Source organism: Apteryx rowi, unplaced genomic scaffold (genome assembly GCF_003343035.1).
Source record: "Apteryx rowi isolate R43461 unplaced genomic scaffold, aptRow1 scaffold_660, whole genome shotgun sequence".
Taxonomy (NCBI): Eukaryota; Metazoa; Chordata; class Aves; order Apterygiformes; family Apterygidae; genus Apteryx; species Apteryx rowi.
In genome coordinates this window covers 236,154-254,010 of record NW_020450939.1, presented here as the reverse complement: position 1 = coordinate 254,010, position 17,857 = coordinate 236,154, and the positions used below count along the sequence as shown (strand labels likewise).

Genomic DNA, 17,857 nt, shown 5'->3' with positions numbered 1-17,857 from the left:
GCCGCCGTTACGCGACCGCGCCTCGGCCGAGCCGGCTCCGCCGCCTGCGCCTCGCCGCGCCCGGCCTCGCCTCGCCTCCCGCCGCCGCCTTCACCGACGAGGGGGGAGGGAAAAGGAGCTCAGCGAGCGAGTGAGAGCGGTCGCGGGTGCCGCCGCGGGGAGCGGAGCGAGCGCGGAGCGGCGGCGGCTCCTCCATCATGTCGGCGGGCGGGGACTTCGGCAACCCGCTGCGGAAATTCAAGCTGGTGTTTCTGGGCGAGCAGAGCGGTGAGTCACCGGCCCGGCCCGGCCCGGCGTCCCCTCACACAGGCGGCGGCAAGGCTCCCCCCCCCCCTTCCCCCGCCGTCTGCGTTTTATTTATTCATTATTTTATTTTATTTTTATTTTTATTAAGCCCCCGGGCAGCCCCATCTCTCGAAGCAGTTGCTGATTCATTTAGCCCGAGCGCTTCAGGCTTTGCTGGGGAAGGGAGTATCAATCCCTGATATCTCCTGCTTCAATATAGTATTTCTTTTCTGTGTATTTATTTATTTATTTGCTTTTGAAAAGGGAGTTACGTCTCGGCACGGCGGATCAAGCGCTCCGGATATTTAATGTAGCAAATGAGATTTTTCTTCCCCTTTCTTTGCTGGGAGGGGAAGGGGGAAAAAAAAAAAACCAGCCAACCCCAAAACAACACCCTGAGAAATCGGGATGTCAGCTCTTTCCTAAACGGAAGGCCTCTGTCTGCAGTGTTGAATCTGAATCTTACWTTTTGGGGGGAGTGGGTTTTTTTTCTGAAAAATAGGATGCTTTGTCATCCTGGTCAAATATTGAAGAATCTTTGATATAATGAGAAGGAGCAAAATATTCTCTGTCTCAGGGTGGGGTGTTTGCTCCCTCAGCCACCTTTGCTCTCTATGTGGTAGGAGCTGATGAAATACTCCACCCCCCCCCCGGTGACTTATATAGTGGTGTTTCTTCAGTTAAGCGTAGGTGAGCTTGGTGGTAAGACTGCTATTAAAATGTATTTACCTGTATGTTGGTGGTTCCCTTTAGTCTGTTCTTCTCATCCCCTTTTTTGTGTTGGAGCCCCTCCGATGTTAGGGATGCGGGGAGCCACGAGTTCAACTTGGGCATTTCTTCTCAGCTAAGTCACCTGATCTACTTGGTGAGGTGCTGTTTGGCCAGCCATTTTATGAGGATTTTGGAAGAGGGTCATGTGTGAAAAATGCTGGTTTTCTTCAAGGTATTATTTGACAAGACGAATCTAGAACGTCGCCTGTGCGTTTGCAAAATGCTTTGCTTGTTTTCCTGCATTTCTGAGCTTTGATTTCCTGAAGCTTTTAGGATGCCTCCATGGGAGGCATCTAAGTGCAGATCTTAAATCACAGCAGCTTAGTTTACACATGAATTTCTTGTCTATCTAGTCTGGCAGACATATCAGCTGATATCTGCTTCCTCTAATCTTGACACCCCCCCCCCCCAGCTAATCATCTATGATTATAAATGATTCCCATCGATAGCTTCAAATCTGCGGAGGAGAGAAGGGGTTTGAGGGGTATAGCGTAGCAAAATACTCCTAACTAAATATACGTAACAGTGCCACTGTTGTGACTGTGGCTTATTGCTGTATTCGGGCTGGTGGTGAACTAGGTAGTGCTGGCAGCTGCGGTGCGGGTTTCAGCCCTGCCTTTGTCTGGATCGGGGGCGATCGCTCGGCAGCTGGTCCACACCGGACTCAGGGCTAACACGGCTATGCCGAGCGCGACGGAGAGCCCCGCATGTCCGCGCAGCCTACAGGTGCTGCAGCGCAGGCACGCTCCAGCGCAGCTCCCAGAYGATTCTCGTATTTGCTGGAGAAACAGCTTTCTCTGAATTCGCATCGTGTCTCTTGATATAATTCTGTGTATTTTATTTATTTATATTTTTACTGTGTTAATAGCTCCCATTACATATGGCTGCTGAAAGAATGAATGTCCTAATAATGTTCTTCCACATAATGGGGATAATATGGAAGCACCTTGCGTTCTGCAGGGGAGGTCTAAGGGGGTTTGCTTACACGTAGCTCCCGTTGTCGTCCTTGTTTTTGAAGATGAAGGGAAACGTAGAAATAAAAAAGTTCTTATAGCTTTTGTAAATCAAATGTCTCTTTATACAACTGTTGCACTGAATTACTGCATTTACTTCCTGTTTAGCTGAAAGGTTGTCTGCCCTGCTGGAAGGCCATAATTAAAGATATCCTACTGCTGTTTCTAGGGATATAGGATGCTTCTGTTTATTTCATTCGGGCACTTCAGAATGGCAAATGAAATGTTATAAAGGGGTGCAACGCTGATTAGGTGGATCAGCGACCAAAGCCACCTAGTATCAGACCTCTGTGCTGATTGTATACAGTCTCTTCAATAAATGTGTACGTTACGGTTAAGAGATTCTTACCTGGAGTTCATTTACTGTGCAGGCTTTAGAGCCTTTAGATGCAGTTGTTTGATCAAAGGTGATATCTTGCTGTGAAAGATCTGGAAGCATTTCTAGACATTTCCTTCTTGTAACCTTACCTGAAACCAAAATTGTGCAGTGGGTGCAGCCTGTAATTTTTGCTGGTGTCCTCAGCCATATTGTGGTAGTTCAGTGCCGTATACCTAGACGTGTTTACCTGGACTGCAGTGATTCTGCCTGGTGATGCTGTTCGTCATTAGCTGCTGGTTCTCTTATGCATTAAGCTGCTGATGTTTCTTTAAAGGAAAAAAAAAAACCACCACCCTTCCCTTCCCTTGTTCCCTGACCTCCAGAATCTTCCTGCCTCCAGTGCCTGTTACTTACATTGTCTGCCTTTTATGCTCTTATTGCGCCAGCTCCTCGAGCGGTCGGTGCCATGGAAAGAAAGCTGACACACTGCTGCAGTTCTGCTCAGCAGAGTCCTGCCGGCGCTGATCAGCCGGGGCTGCGTGTTGGCTAAACGACATAAGGTCACTTGCAGCTTCTTTCAGGATTTACTGCAAGTCATTGCTTCTCGGTAGCAATATGGTCTTTGTCCCCCGCGGCCCTCCCCACCCAAACTGGATCGGCAAAGCTTGGATACTTGCCGCGTGTACTGTGGATTCATCACCAGCCTGCAATATAATCCGTGTCCAGCTGAAAAGAAGCTCCTCTTTCTTTTTCTAGCTCTTTTTTTCCTTACTTGCAGCACAAGGATATAGCATTGGGTGACTAGAGAGAAGGAAACTTAACCAGTGCTTGTCTTAATTGAATTACTTTTCCCAATGATTGGAGATTATACAGAGTTTAGTAGTTTTAAATATGTTAATCTTTACTGAAAAGGCAAATCTTTACTGAAAAGGCAGAGCTCTGTGCTGAGGGATTAGATATAGCTACTGTAGGAAAAAAAAAATGTATGCTGCTTACTGCCTTTGATCTTGTTTTGTCAGGTGACTTTCATGAGTCCTAATGCATTAAGTAATAAATTCTGGTTTCTGGGTCACATCAGTTAGTGTATACATCACCTCTACTAAGGTTGCTTACAATAAATATGCTATATACCCCCCAAATATTTAGCAACATCTTTAGTTTTGTCTTGCATATGAACATCTTCTGCTCTTTATATGTCAATTTACGTTTGCCTGGGCAGAACTGAATGCTGGGGCGCAGTAATGGAAACATTCTTTCATCATGTGGGTTCCTGCTGCAGGCTGTATTGGAGAGGAACTCTGAAGGGCATTAATATATACAGAAAGCAGAATAAGTCCCTGTCGTATCTCACTACAATCATTTCTGCATTGTATAAGATGATCTAAAGAAAGGATAACCAATTAGAGGTTTTTATCAGGAATCAGGATTTTAGTAATTGAAAATGCTGGCATAAGTACAACATAATAACTTGTAGCATGTAACTGTTTAGAAACCTCTAACGAACTGTGGTGTTGCATAACAGGGTTGGTACAGACACAGCTGAGTAGTATGATGTGTCTTATTAGATAACTGGAGAACTGCAGGTGGTTTGCGTGTGAGAAGCTGGCATAACACTCATCACAGTTCAGCCGCTATCTGTGGAGACTGCCATCCCCATGTAACTTGAGTCTTTAAAAAGAAGAGTTTCATCTGGTTTACAGGCTGCAGAGAGGTGTGAACTTGTCCCACCAGTGAGTAAAATCTTGCCCTCTTCCCTCCTGTGAATTTCCTAGTGCTGTGGTTTTCCTGTGGGTCTTTTTATTTTCTTTTTCCTCTTCATGGAAGGTTCACTAACAGGAGTATATTGACTGAGTGATTGGGACTCTAGATATTTGGGTTTATACTATATGTATTTTTTACATGGGTCGCTAGCCTCATTTGCCTGGGCACTTCTGGCATATTGTCCCTGTTCTTTCTCTTCCCCATCTCTGAAATAGCCTTTCCAACAATGTCTCGAAGAAGAGCCAGACTTGGAGAAAAGGACTTAAATGCTTTGTGAGGCCTGCTTTCATAGTGCCTTTTGATATTTATCTATTTGTGGAAGCTTCTGAAGGAGATGGATCTTTTTTTACAGAGGAAAAATAGCTGTACCTGTCTGCACTTCTGTAGTTTTTTCAGTCTGCGTCTATGAGAAATAATTTGTGAACTTATAAGGAAGGAAATGATTGTCCTACCCCTTGATAAAAATAATAGATTTTATATCTGCAGCTGTTGGGGAGTTTGGTGATACTTGGCGCTTTCTTAGCCCATGATGCAGGCTCTGTGGAGCTGCTGCCCAATACTTTGCAGCTAATAAAGAAACAAAGGTGAAGAACCTCATCTGAGGTTGGCCTGAGCAGAAGATCTAGCAGTGGGAAATTGTCAGAGAGCTTGCAGTTGTCAGCCATTCTTCTGGACCTCTGACCATGAAAAGTATCTTCTATAAGCATTTTGTAATGAAGGCAAGTAACTTCCTTCCTGCTTGCCTTTAAAGACCTGAGCTAATATGCTACTGATTAAAACAAAACAAAAACAACAAACCACAACCAAACCAAGAAAGCAATCAGAAACTCTCAATGGTTTGAAATACGTCTCAGAAGAAATCAAAGATTCTCTGTCTTGACGTGAACACCGTAATATTTTTTTCAAGACAACCTCCAAAACTCGCCTGTGAGTTCTGTACCCTGCAAGAAAAGTTAGCTTGTGACAGAAGAACGCTTCTGAGAGAGTTCTGGTATGAAACAGGATATAAAAATATAAATATATATATAATATAAATTAAAACACTATTTTGAAAGTGAGCTGATGTAATCAAAATGATTACAAGTTGGACACACTAGTATAAATTATTTATGGAAGTAGTCTAAACAAAAAAAGGTGTGTGCCTCAGCAGATGAACAGCAGTCAAAATATGGACTGGGAGTGAAACTAGAAATTTTCAGGTCTCTCTTCTTCATTTATTTACTAAGCTTACACAAGGGTGAGATGCTAAATGGATTCTTTCTTTTTCCCCTCAGCATAAAACAACCTCTTCTAGCTCTAATATATTGAAGGGCCCAGTGAGAGCAAACAATCAAATCAGTTACTTTATATCAGCTATTTTATTTTGTATTTAGAATTTGACAGACTAAATATGTTAGCTGAAATAATTTTTTTGTGCATTTCAGTTAAATTCAGCTCTTACCAATTGCAGCTTAGTGCGTCACAAAGAAAAAAATATTAGTCTGGGAAGCAAATACTTTATGAAACAAATGCTTTTCACCTCTGTGAACTTACTAATGGTTCAGTAAATTTGTGTGTATGGGTGTATATATGTTATACTTAAAAAATACTGAACTTGGTGCAAAGGCCACACTGAATGACGGAGATCCTTTTGAGATGAAAATCACTTGTCATTAGTTGTCAGCGAGTAAATACTGACTGAAGAAAATAACCAACTCTAAACGCAAAGCAGTATCAAAATTGGTGATTTAAGTAGAAAACCTATGTCTTCTTCCCACTTCTGATGCCACGTACAATGTGATATGATTGGAAAGCCTGCTATTAACGCTTACCTTTCGCTAGGTGGACCTGCTCTTTGTGGGCCACCGCGTTCTTGAGCCCCTTGCTTGCTTCTGGCTACCATGCTGACTTGGAGTTGCCTCGAGTTGACTCTGTCGCACAGTTTAATTTTCAGATTATTCAGCTCTGCAGCACAGCCGTGGCATCTCTTTCATTTAACTTTTTAGAACAAGGGTGTGACTTTCCTTTATCATTCCTGGTTAGCACGCTCCTTCTTCTGGACTGCTGTAAGCTGAGTCGGTGTTGCCAGAATGCTGGTGCATGGTTTTCTAGTCAGCTTTAGGCTTTGAAAAGACTTCTTGAACCTCTAGTATACCCAGTGCCATGTTAATTGGTTTAGCCGCCCTGTGCATGAGGGAAGCTGAGGAATACGCTATTTATATTACAAAGTTTGAGCTTTAAAGTATTTCTGCAAAGCCAAACACGCCATCCTTGAGACACTCGATTGTGATGAGGACTGGGTAAAAAGACTGTGTGCCCCCAAATCCCTTTCCTTCTGTTAGGATGTTTTTGTCCATACTGTAACTTCTTAATCCCATCACAAATACCAGAGCTGGAAATGCCAGTTGCTGTGCTGCACCAGAGTCTGCAAGGTAACTCTGCAAGTGTTTGGTCATCCCAATTGATCTTGGCTCCTTTGTAGATCTCGGATACCTACTGAGGTGCAGCCGCACACGGATTCACCCTGTTATTTTATGCTTGTGGTAGTTGCTTCCATTTTAATGCACAAAGTTGGGGCATACTTTTAAGAGTTTCCATTGCTTGACTGCATGCCAGTATCCCCTGGAGATGCGACATAGCTATTCTGAGATTTGCAGGCTCGTAGTGTTCTCTGATCCAGACATGTGTAGGAGTCATCAACACACAGAATTACGTCTTTGGATTAAATCTAAAACATATTTCCCCAGAACTGAAAGAGTCTGGAGGAAATATTGGAGTGTGCTGATGAGCAGCTAGGCATTTTGACTTCAGACATGGCCGAACCAGCTGTGTCAGTGGAAGGTGCAAGAAACCTGCTATTGAGAAAATGTTTTCAAGTTTCACTTACTTTACCTTGTGTCTTGAAACTTATTCTGACCACTTCAGTGTTTGTTAATGTTTGTAACCATATAAATAGTATTCTTTTTTTTTAAATCTTGCTGAGTGACATTATTTAATGATTTCCTTCCAGGAGTGCAACCAGCGATTGGTACAGCAAGAAAACCCACTCCAACATTTCTGTAATTAACGTGGAGGCTAGTTTATTCCATTCCTCTAAATGCTTCCTGTTATGCTTCCTGTACTTGCCTCTGTCTAGGTTTGAGTTAGAACTAATTCATTTTCTTAATGTTCTTGATATGGGGAAACGCAAAAGGAAGGGAAATTAAATCCGAATAGAAGAGTGGCTGCCAGGAGCGGGGCTGGAGAGGGTGAAGTCTCCCTGGCAAAGCCCCAAGCCAGGGCTGCTGGGGATGAGGAGCATGGTGGTGGTGGGTGGGGGGTCTGAGTAGCTGCTGCTGAGATTGAGGACAGTGAAATCCTGTTAACAGGCCCAGAGAGCTCCGGCCTGCAGAGGCCCTAAAGCTGTCTGCGTAGAAATGGACAGGCAGCATCGCATTAATCTGGGCACAGAAGTGTTTCTCTGCAGCTTGTAGGGCTAGGCACTTCATTTGTTTTAATGAAGCTGTTGCGTTCTCTAGAAGCAGAAAATGTTTGCTCGTTACTGGCCCTGTCCTCTTCTGCCAGTGCAGAAATGGCCATGAGAAACCCTACTTGTCAGCGATGGGAGGATTTTTTTTTTTAATGACCTGACAGAAGGAACATTTAGCAGAGGAATCTGAACTAGATGGGTGATTGAATCATCCCGTGGATGTCTGAGGTGGTAGAGGAAATGGAGAGAACAAAATTTATTGTAAGTGCTGAGAGCAAAAGCATAGCGTGCGCACAGAGATCAATAAATCTTGGTGAGAGCAGCATGAGCTCAGAACCAGGGTAGAGGGCATTCTATTAGAAATGCAGGTAAATGGAGAATGCTTTCTCTTAGAAAAGCAACTGAATCCGCAGGTATTGTTGCCTGATGGGTGCAGTCGGTATTGAGTAGATGAACAGGGTTTAACTTTCATGTGTGACAGAATTAATTGGCAGTGAAATACTGCGCTGCAGCATCTCCTCTTTCAGAGGAAATTCTGACCCTTTCCTGACTTTAGTAGAGCACAGTAGACAGGTCCTCCTTTGTTGCCTTTTCTGCATTACCTGTTTTGTTCTTTCTGGTTTCAGGTGGATGCGTTTGCTGCTAAAGCAGTTTTTGAATGTTGTGTCCTTGGTTTCCTCAAAATGGCTGAAAATCCCTCAGGCCTATGTGAACGCTTGGAGAGCCTCTAGGATGGCTTTATTAAAGCTGAGCTGCTGCTGCTTGCTTGGACTGTTATGGGAGAACCTTTCAGCCTAGCAGGTGAATGCAGTGGGAGGGGCTCATTAAAATGGCTGAAGAAAACTCGAATTTGGCATAAGATCTCAAATGAATTCTAGGCTTTCATTTTGCCTTTCTTCTTGACCTCAGAAATGCCTTACAAAGAGTTTTTCACAGGGCAGGTCTCTTCCAGCCTCTCATTTCCAGACCCACCCGTTGGTTCAGGTTCTTGTAATGCCTTCTCAGCTTTCCAAGCTGTGTTTTAATATCAGTCCTTTATGTATTTTGCTTCTTAATTATGTTCCTGTTCTTTCAGTTCTTCCAACTTTCTTACAGTATTTTTATTCTAGTTCAGTTACATTTTTGCCTCTCTTGTTAGGCAGTCATCCTAGTGGTTTTTATCCAATATTGTATGTTTTACTTTGTGACCATAGTTCTTTCCCACTGTTTTTATTTTTAGTTGCTGTTAAACCTCAGTGTGATTTGGAGAAGGGGATAATTTTTTTTCTGAAACTGTGTAAACAGTATGCAGATCATAGGCTTGCGTCCTGTGAGATTTGCCTCTTTCTTTGGATGCTATAGTGTAATAGCAGACCTGAAAAAGCTTTTTTCAGTGAAAGCCTCAGTCTTGTAATTGTTGTCTGGTTTGCTCCTTAAAAAAATATTTTCCTCTCTCTCTCTGAATGCAGAGGGCTGGTAGGTTGCATCTGGTTTTTATTCATATCTGTGGACTTTGACTGGTTACTCTGCAGCAGGTAATTTACAGTGAAGACAGTCTTGGTCTTAGGGATTCTACAATTTTACTTAAAATTACAAGAGGGATTTACTTCTCTAGTGTACAGTTAGGGTTTCCCCAAATCATTAAACTGCAGAATATATAGTAAATTCAAGAGGAACCGTAGCCTAATTACTACATACATTCCCCACAGTAAGTCCTTAACTCCAGAGAAATATTTCTCTAGAGAACTGTCTGGATGATATTTTAAACTGTTGTTGTAGTCAGTGTATGACTTGCACAGCTAAGAATGAATCAGACTCAAGATCCAGCTTTGTGTGCTTGATTTCAGGTTACATGTCAGAACCTTACCTGGTTTGCAGTCTGTTGCAAGTTAGAACGATTCCCCGTGAAAGGTGTGGGAGCTGTGTGTTGGTTAGTATTTCTGGAGGCTTGATCCCTGCAGGAACAAAGGCCCTTTGGAAAGGGAGGGGAAGAAGTGTCCTGAATGATATGTTCTTAAGGAGTTTCAAAACATCTTGATGCTTCTTCCCTGATGTTTCTCAAGCGCTTGCCTAAAATGCCTGACTTGGGTTTTCCTTTGCATCTCCAAGCTGCTTTGGTTTCAGTGGATGATTCCCCGCTATCACCATCAGACATGCAGAGGAAGATGGCAAGCAGTTGTGATTCTAGTCTTTACTATACATGGTGGCAGCTCTTCTGTGGGTCTTAATGGAAAAAACCATGAGCTTCTGCTTGGCAGTGTTTCTTCAAGGTTCTCTGAGAACCTCATGGTGAACTTCTAAGCTGGCTTTGTAGGTGTGACAGCATGAAGACCCCAAAATTATCTTCTGTGCATGTTTATACAAGGAATTGCTAGGGTTGGATAAGAACTTAGCTAGTATATGTCCTTACAGCCCTTGTATGAAGGGATTTATTATTGCACCTCCAAATAATACTGCTTGAGGAGAATATTCATTTCAAGATACCATGTTGCAGCTGGAGTGTAGTTAATTATTTTCTAAAGAACTGCCTGTTCCAAACTCAACTTCTCATATGAGCCCTCTTTCTTTTATTCGCTGTTGAGCCCTAAAATTCTTTGAGTAGCCTTTTTCTAGAATAAGAATTTAAAAGCAAAAGCAAACCCCCCTGCCATGTTCCACTGACTATTTGAAGCCAAATTCCTATCTTTTAAAGACTTTTTTTTTTAAAGTTCTACTAGATTAATTTTAAACCTTGGGTCTGCAGACCCCTCAGGCTCCCTGGCCTATTTCCAAGGCATTTGTGAAATGCAACTGGGAAAAACAAGTTTACTGTCAGCAGGCTTCAGCTCCCTACAGAGAAGTCTGCGTCTGAGGAAATTTTTAGACGTCTGCACACTGAAAGACTGAAAACTATTGTGCCAGATTAACATCGCTTAGCTTGACGGATTAACGTCCTCTTAACTTGAAGTTCTTCATCTGCAGGGCAGGTAGAGCAGGCAGCAGACGTGCTGAAGTGTCCGTGCGATTGCCTCTATTCTGACTCGCTCCCTGAGGGGGAAAGCTATCGCAGTTTAGGAGCCAAGCTGTGAAAGAGAAAACGGGGAGTGTGAATTCCTAACATGAAGTATCGGTAGCCATGCGTTGCCTGGACTTGTGCAAGAGCCTGAGGAACCTGAGGTGTACAACTTTTTAGCAATACTGTGTTATTCTCGAGTTCTAGATGTTTTTTGGTTTGTTTCCCCTCCCCCAAAAAAAAAGCTCCTGAAAAGCAGGGTCCTCTGCTGCTCTTGCCATATGCCGTGGCATACATGTTCTAATTTAGTTTCTGGTATTTTTCCCCTGCGTTGCTGCGGAATTGCATCATACAGGTTCAGCTATGTGTACTGTTGTGTAGCGGACTGTGTGCATCTTTGGTTATTTTTGGAGCAGTCCCTTGGTATTCTCCGCAGATACGGTTATTAACTTGGATCAGCAAATGCTGACCGAATTTGTGCTGTACTTTGCGCAGGGGTGCGCTCAACGAAAGCGCGCAGGAGGTACTCTGCGTGCTGACAGGTCTCCTCCTGAGAACCCAGACTACACGGCCCTTGAAGCAGGACTGCTTTAAGAATTTGTTCAAGCTTCATTCAGAAGAAATTCAGAAGTGTGTCATCCAAAGAATGGGTTTGAGAGGAAAAGAGCCTCTGTGGAGGCTGTCGTGTTGCTCTCGTGTGGAAAAGTTGAGGTCAAACCTTAGTCCTCACAGAATTTCCCAGAAGGTGGTAGGTTACGTGAATACGATGGAATCACTGAGGAGGAAGCTATGTGGGGCTCTATCTGTCTTGTCTTCTCCCAGCCAGGTCAAAATCTGCTGCTGTGTGAGAGGGCAGAATCTTAGGATGGATAGCGGTGAGAAGAGGGGACCGGAGGAAGTATTCCCCTTATTTTGCCAGGTAGATGACGGTGCTGGGGAAACGTTAAGGAAAACTTAAGTTAGGTAAAGAAGGGGGAGAAAAGTCTCTAGGAGTTATCCCTAGCATTTTGATGAGTCTCCTGAACCTTCTGATTCATCTCTCCAAAAATTGGAAAGCCTGCCTTAAAAGCACAACAAGCAGTAATGTCCACGGGCAAAATGTATTTAGGAAGATACTGACAGCTTGTTTTAAGGACTCTATTCAGCATGTGGAACAGGGAAACGGTGACCGAGTACCCTTAGCTATATGACAGGATATGCTGGTTTAGCTTGCATCAGAATAACGTTTCATGTAGGAAAGAGTAGAGACCATAGATGTTTCCCTCCGGAAGTGTATACTCAGGTGGCCACCCATTTTTATCTCCTCACCTATGCAGCTGTTTTCTGCCTAAGGATTTTGCTGCCTTAACATTACTTTCAGTAGCTACAGAAAGTGTTGCATGTCACGTAGCACAACACTGTGAAGGAGGGATTTCTCCTGTGAGATGGACTTTATCTACTGTATCTTATCTCTCAGTATTGCAGCCTGTTGCTTGGAATTTTGTTTTCTCTAATTCGCCAGTGTTGCTAGTACCTCATATAATGCAGGTTTGGGTACTTATTAAATTATGTGAATAATGCTTAACACGAGGAGGGGAAGAATATGTGGAAATGGAGCCCAAAGGAGGAGGTGGCAATGTGTATACTTGTTTAGAGGGAAAGGTGAACGATAAAACAAGTGTTTGAAAGCCCGCAGTGGGCTTGGTTCAGGAATGCATGCTTTGTAACAGTGACCAAGACTTCACCTCAAACTTCCTGCTTACAAAAATAGCTTCTGGAGGAAGAATGACAGTATCCACGTTTGCCCAGCTTGTGATTGGACCAAAGGAGTTGTGTCATCTTAATAAATCCTTTGATTTACAGTGGTGGTAGCTTAAGAAGGGATTGATTCAGCTGTGTCGAGGCATTGCAGAAATGAGGTGTCAGGTAATTGTGGCTCTAAGAAACATAAATGAAGTCTTCTAGGTTGGGAAAAAGGGACAAGAAGCAGTTAATGTTCAAGCACAGTGAGAGATGTGGTGGTGAAAGATGCCCTAATGCTATATTTCTTGATGACTGCAGAAAGTGGGGGTTGACTAGAAAGGAATCCTCTGTAGGAAAAGGAGATGAATCAAACTTCAGATAATCAAACATTATAGGAAAGGAGTTTTAGTCAAAATGTCAAAGATGCATGTTTGGCTGCTTTTTGTTTGCATAAATTTGACTCCTTCTCTTTGCTTTTTCCAAAGACAGTATGCTAAGAAGAGAGGTGGGCTGACAGCTGAATGTAGGCTGGTTTGGGGAAAATTCAGATTATTCCTATCACAGCACTGAATCTGGCTCTTCTTTTAAAGAGAAGATAGTGGAGGCAGAATAGGCTTCTTCGTGGAGGGAAATGGAACTCGGAGAATGCTCTATATGTCTTTAAAGTGGAGAAAAGAAGTAGTTCCCTGTTTAAAAAAAACAACTGCAAATAACAAATCTACTCAGATGCTGTACTGGTTAGGGTTGGAGCTGAGAATGCAAGGTTGATGGATGATAATTTTAAGTAAAATAGGAGTTTCTATAACAACATGGAGAATTTTTACTAAACTAGCACTCTTAGAGGTGCTTTGGGCAGCTAGTAAGGCAGAAAGGATGAAGTTTAAATTTATAGCAGTAGTGTCCGGTGTCTTGCTGTGAAGATCAGAGTCCAATTATTCTTTGGGCTTTAGGGCAAAGTAAGGTAAGGATCCTGAGGCTCTATAGACTAACTTTACTCTTTTCTGTGTTGGAACTTCTGAGACTACTGTTGTGATACAGCTGTTTGTAAGGTTAAGATAACCTTCATGTGAACTTGTTGTAGAAACATACATTCATTTTTATTGAAGTAGATGCCACCAATCACAATGGGAAGTTTGGGTGACTAGTTTGGACTTAATCTAACTTCAGCTAAATGTGAGGAAGGAAGACAATAGACCAAGTTTACCTTGCCTTCCATAATTTATATATAACCTGTATGTATGAGAATTAGCCAGTGGAAACTAGTTTTCTTCTCACTTTCCAATAGTTCCAGGGGAGGAAGAAAATAATATGCTTCTCAAATTATTCATCTTCCATATGGAAGACCTCAGTTCAGTCCCTGCTTTGCCACAGAACTGCTGTGAATTTGGGCAGATCAGTTTATAGCTTCCTGTCTGTGATATTAATACATTCAAAACTGTAAAAAGTGAAATGTGAAGTCACTTGAGTAGTGACAAGTTCAGTTAACACTTCTTGAAAATATTCTCAACTCTTCAGACTTTTTTACTGTACATATTTTGGAAGCAAAAAAGTTATGCTAAACTGTTACGTGGTTCAGCTGTATCCACAGTGAAACAGGGCAGTTTCAAGTTGCCTTTTGTCCCCTTCCCTGCAGTTTCCTGCCACTTCTTGTTCAGTTGAAAGCAAAAATCTGTTCTAATAGGAAGGTCTCTTAATTCAAACTGGGGATGTACACCAAATTTCCAATCTCAGTTGGACTCTGAACTCCCTCACTGGTACTGATCCGTCTTTTCAGTGATGGTCCTTCAAGAAGAGAGAGGAACCCTGGTCAGGAACCTGCCATCTCTCAGTGGAAACGAATACATATTTGAAATTCACTTCTGGCTGTCTTGGGAGAAGTCTGAGGCTTGCTGTGGGTTACGTATCTCCTGGAACAGGGCAATCCCAAGTTTCTGTTGTGCCCAGAGATTACTGGAATGGAAGCTGAATCATCTGGATTACTCCCTTGCATTTTGTCCAAGCTGGAATACCTATTAAAATGTTAATTAAGCGCTATTGCAAGGCCTGTATTGGCATTGCGAAGGTGTCCAAACGTTTGAACTAGGTCATCTCTTGATGACCCAGGTAGAAACTTTGCTCACACTGAGCTTTTCCAGATCTTTATTTGCGGCATTCCATTTCCTAATATATTTACCACTTCTAGATGGTATCTGTCTAGGTTTTGCACTTGAAAACACCTCTTATATGGCAAAGTATTTAACCAGTGTTTTTTAAATAGAGGTATTGTACATGTTTTGTCCTGTTTGCAGTGTTTAGTAAATACTTTTTATCTTCTGTGGGAATATTCTAGCTTGGCCTAGTCAAAACCTTTGGATTTTGTGATTTACTTGGTATGTTACTGCTGGAGCCAGTTTACCTAGATAGTTCCTGAGATGAAAGAATAATTTATTGCAGTAAATAAGGGAAAAACTTAGTCTAAAAATGTGTTTACAGTGTCTTAAGAGCTCTGATAAAGGCTCATAAAAGAGTATCAATAATTTTATGTCAAATATTATCCTTTTCTCCCCCCCAAATCAAATTTTTAATGAAACTTACTCTGTATGGTTCAAGAGCAATCCCAAAGGCTGGACCTCCTCTGTGTTACTAGTGTCTAGTAAAGGAATTTGTTCCTTCTTAAAGGTGCTATATATGTATATAGCACTCTTTTTGGGCTGCTCTGGAACCAAGGAGTGAGACGCTGCTGGGTGTCAGCAGTTCAGTGTGCTATCCGGGAAGCTGTCAGCGGGAAGCAGGATGGAGTTGGAAGTAGAAGAAAAAGAAGAAAAGGTTACAACGCGACTGCTGCAAGGGAGGTGAAGGGAACGAGGCTGTTCAGAAGCACGATTGCTGCGAGGTTCTTTCAGAGGTGCCCGTTCCTCAATCAAACTCAGATAGTTTGTCTTTATATGCAGCATTATCCATGATATTCAGCTGTTTCCACCTGATTTTGGTGTCTAATAACTTTGAAAATTGGAATTCCCTTTTGTTAGGTTTTTAACTTTGGAAATTTGTAACACAAGCACCACTGGGGAAACTACAAAGTCTCAGGTTATGTTTTCAACGTATATATAGTGTTGAGAGGAGGTATGGGCCTGGTAGCCTTTAAAAATCCACTGATTCAGATTCTGATGCGTTCGTGCAGTAGCGGGGGATGAAAGAAACAGTAAAGGGGATCTGGTTTTCTTTGGGTGTACCTGCAATGCTTTGGTATTTTTGTGGAATGTATTTATGGACTAAACTAACAGGACTCTGTCTGTGTAACCTGAGAAATGCTTTGCTTACTCTCTCAATTAGGGGCTGCTGCTGAGTGAGAGAAGCTGCTGTTTTGCTTCAGTAGCTTTGAAAGCGAAGTAAGGTATTTTAGTATGATGAGCATTGTATTAACCTTACCAAGGGGCTGATTTAAAAATTCACACCTAGTTAAGCCACACAGTTACTTGACAGCAGCTGAACACGTCCTCATTAGGAATTTCCGCAAATGCTGGACCAGTTAAACAGCATTCATTGACATTCACTGTCAATAAAATTAGGTTAAATACATTTCTTGTGGGGCCGTTTGTGCCTTCCATGATAGGAATATTTAAAAAAATGCTGATTAGTAGGAATTAATGTTAATATGTTGAAGGAAACCTGTCTGTCTTGCCTCTGAGTTCAAGTCTAAGCAGCCTTCTTGCTCCTGTCGCTTCTCTGAGGGAGAGGCAATAGAAGAAGCCGGTGCCTTTTGTCTCAGGAAATCAGAGTCCAGTTTTATTGTAATAACTGCAAAAATCTGAGAACTAAAATGCCTTTAAAACTGAGAGAAATACTTCCCCCCACCACCCTGCCATATCTACCCTAACTTCTGAATCTCCTCTCTCCTTTTATGTTGATTTTTACCTGTATTTTCTGCTCTCCAGAGCAGATATGATTACTTTCATCTGGTGAATAAAGCCTTTGGTGGACATTACAGTCATAATCATTATGCTAGTCTTGGACCATCTACTGATATAGTGTTGTTCATCTCTCTGAAGCTTATGTCTTAAAGGATGAAGACCACTGGAATTTGAATACTGTTAAGGTTGCAATGAGAAGTAACCTATCACAGTCCTGTGACTCCCTCACAAATGAGAAAAGGAAGATAATCTGAGATTTTCTAGGAAGGAGCTTCGCTAGCAGTTAATTTTTTTTAGTTTTGGGTAAAAAAAAAAAATCGTTAGACATGGCACCCAGTGTTTTCACTGATGTAGTTTCTAACGTATATTACGATTGTCACTATTAATGCTCAGTCTCGGGGAGAATGAACAATGCAAAGAAAAATTCGATATTTCTGAAAATATTTTAAGCACTTTTGTATAGGAAAGAAGAATCTCCCTTGTTACCTTGTTATGTTGCCCAGATATTAAGATTTGTTACAGACGGTGGCAGAGAAACAGACATTATTCTTTGTGGTGCCTTAAGTGGAGAAAATGAAAGAGGTAATTTTGCAGGGAAATGTCACCACTACAACATAATTCTGAAGAATCCAGAGCAGTATTTCTTGTATTAAATGTTGTATTAGCCTCTCCTTTTTAGTTTATTCCATTTTAATGCTTTTTAGGGAAAACCTTGTTATGCCTGAGGATTTATACACAGATACCTGTGGAAACTGCTCATGGATATAGCTCATGCTGGGAATGAATAGTGTGTTAAAGGTAGTTAAACCAGAGATTTATGCTTACCTCCTGACTGTCTGCCTCTTATTTTCAAAATGCTTCCTACGGCCATTTAATTTCTCATTTAAATTGAAACTTAACAAAGCGTCAGTAAAATTTGGGAATCTATTTGAGGCGTATCTCCTCTTGCCGCGTTCTTCCTCTTGCCCTACTTTGCTCCTCCTTACTGAAGGAAAGTGTTTCACGGGAGCATGGATTGTACCTTTGCTCGTATTCTCCTAAACCTGACTAATTTTAGAGAAGTGGAATGAAGTCCTGAATATGTGTTTTCACTCTTAACCTGCTCATTCCAAAACCAATAGTAATGTCAAAAAGAGGGAAACAATCGTGTTAATTCTGACTTTATACCAATATAAACTATCCAGAACAGATCTTTGAATTTGGAAACACTGTTTTTTATAGTTGTTTTGCTTGAATCTTGTGGGCTAGGTGATGAGGAAGAGGCGCTCTTAACTCATTCCCCTTTTGCAAGAGGAGCCCAGGGCAGAGCAATAGTTGCATTTACTAGAACCACTCCTTAAAGAGTAGATTGACGCTTCCAATTTGATGTCCGTCTAAAGCAGCTTAATTACTCTTATCTGTGGTAGGTAGCATTTTACACCTTCAAAGTACTTTGCAAGCAGCTAGTTAGGTATTTAGAAATAAAATACTGATGTAAAAATTGGATCTTATGAATGATTAACTAATTAAGGTCTCTTTGCGGATTTTTTCCCCTGTGCTATACTTGGTTTTTAATGGAGTATCTGAACGATACGGCCTGTGTGTAATATGTGCTTCAAAAAGTGAATTCATCCCTTCAGGCTTTAACTGCCATTGTATATAAAGTGAACATGAAGCTATCCCTGCATGACAATAATG

The 17,857-nt window shown here is 41.9% G+C and overlaps 1 protein-coding gene across 2 annotated transcripts in view; it reads left to right on the top strand.

Moving 5' to 3' along the window:
• Positions 1-50: 50 nt before the first annotated feature.
• Positions 51-17,857, top strand: part of RAB6A (RAB6A, member RAS oncogene family) — a 56,245-nt gene continuing 38,438 nt past the window's right edge. Inside the window, exon 1 of one of the 2 annotated variants that reach the window (XM_026085150.1) lies at positions 51-267. In XM_026085150.1, coding sequence (XP_025940935.1) covers positions 198-267 — 70 coding nt within the window. In that variant the 5' untranslated portion in view covers positions 51-197. The remainder of the gene's footprint in view (positions 268-17,857) is intronic. The other variant, XM_026085149.1, reaches the window with a different exon arrangement.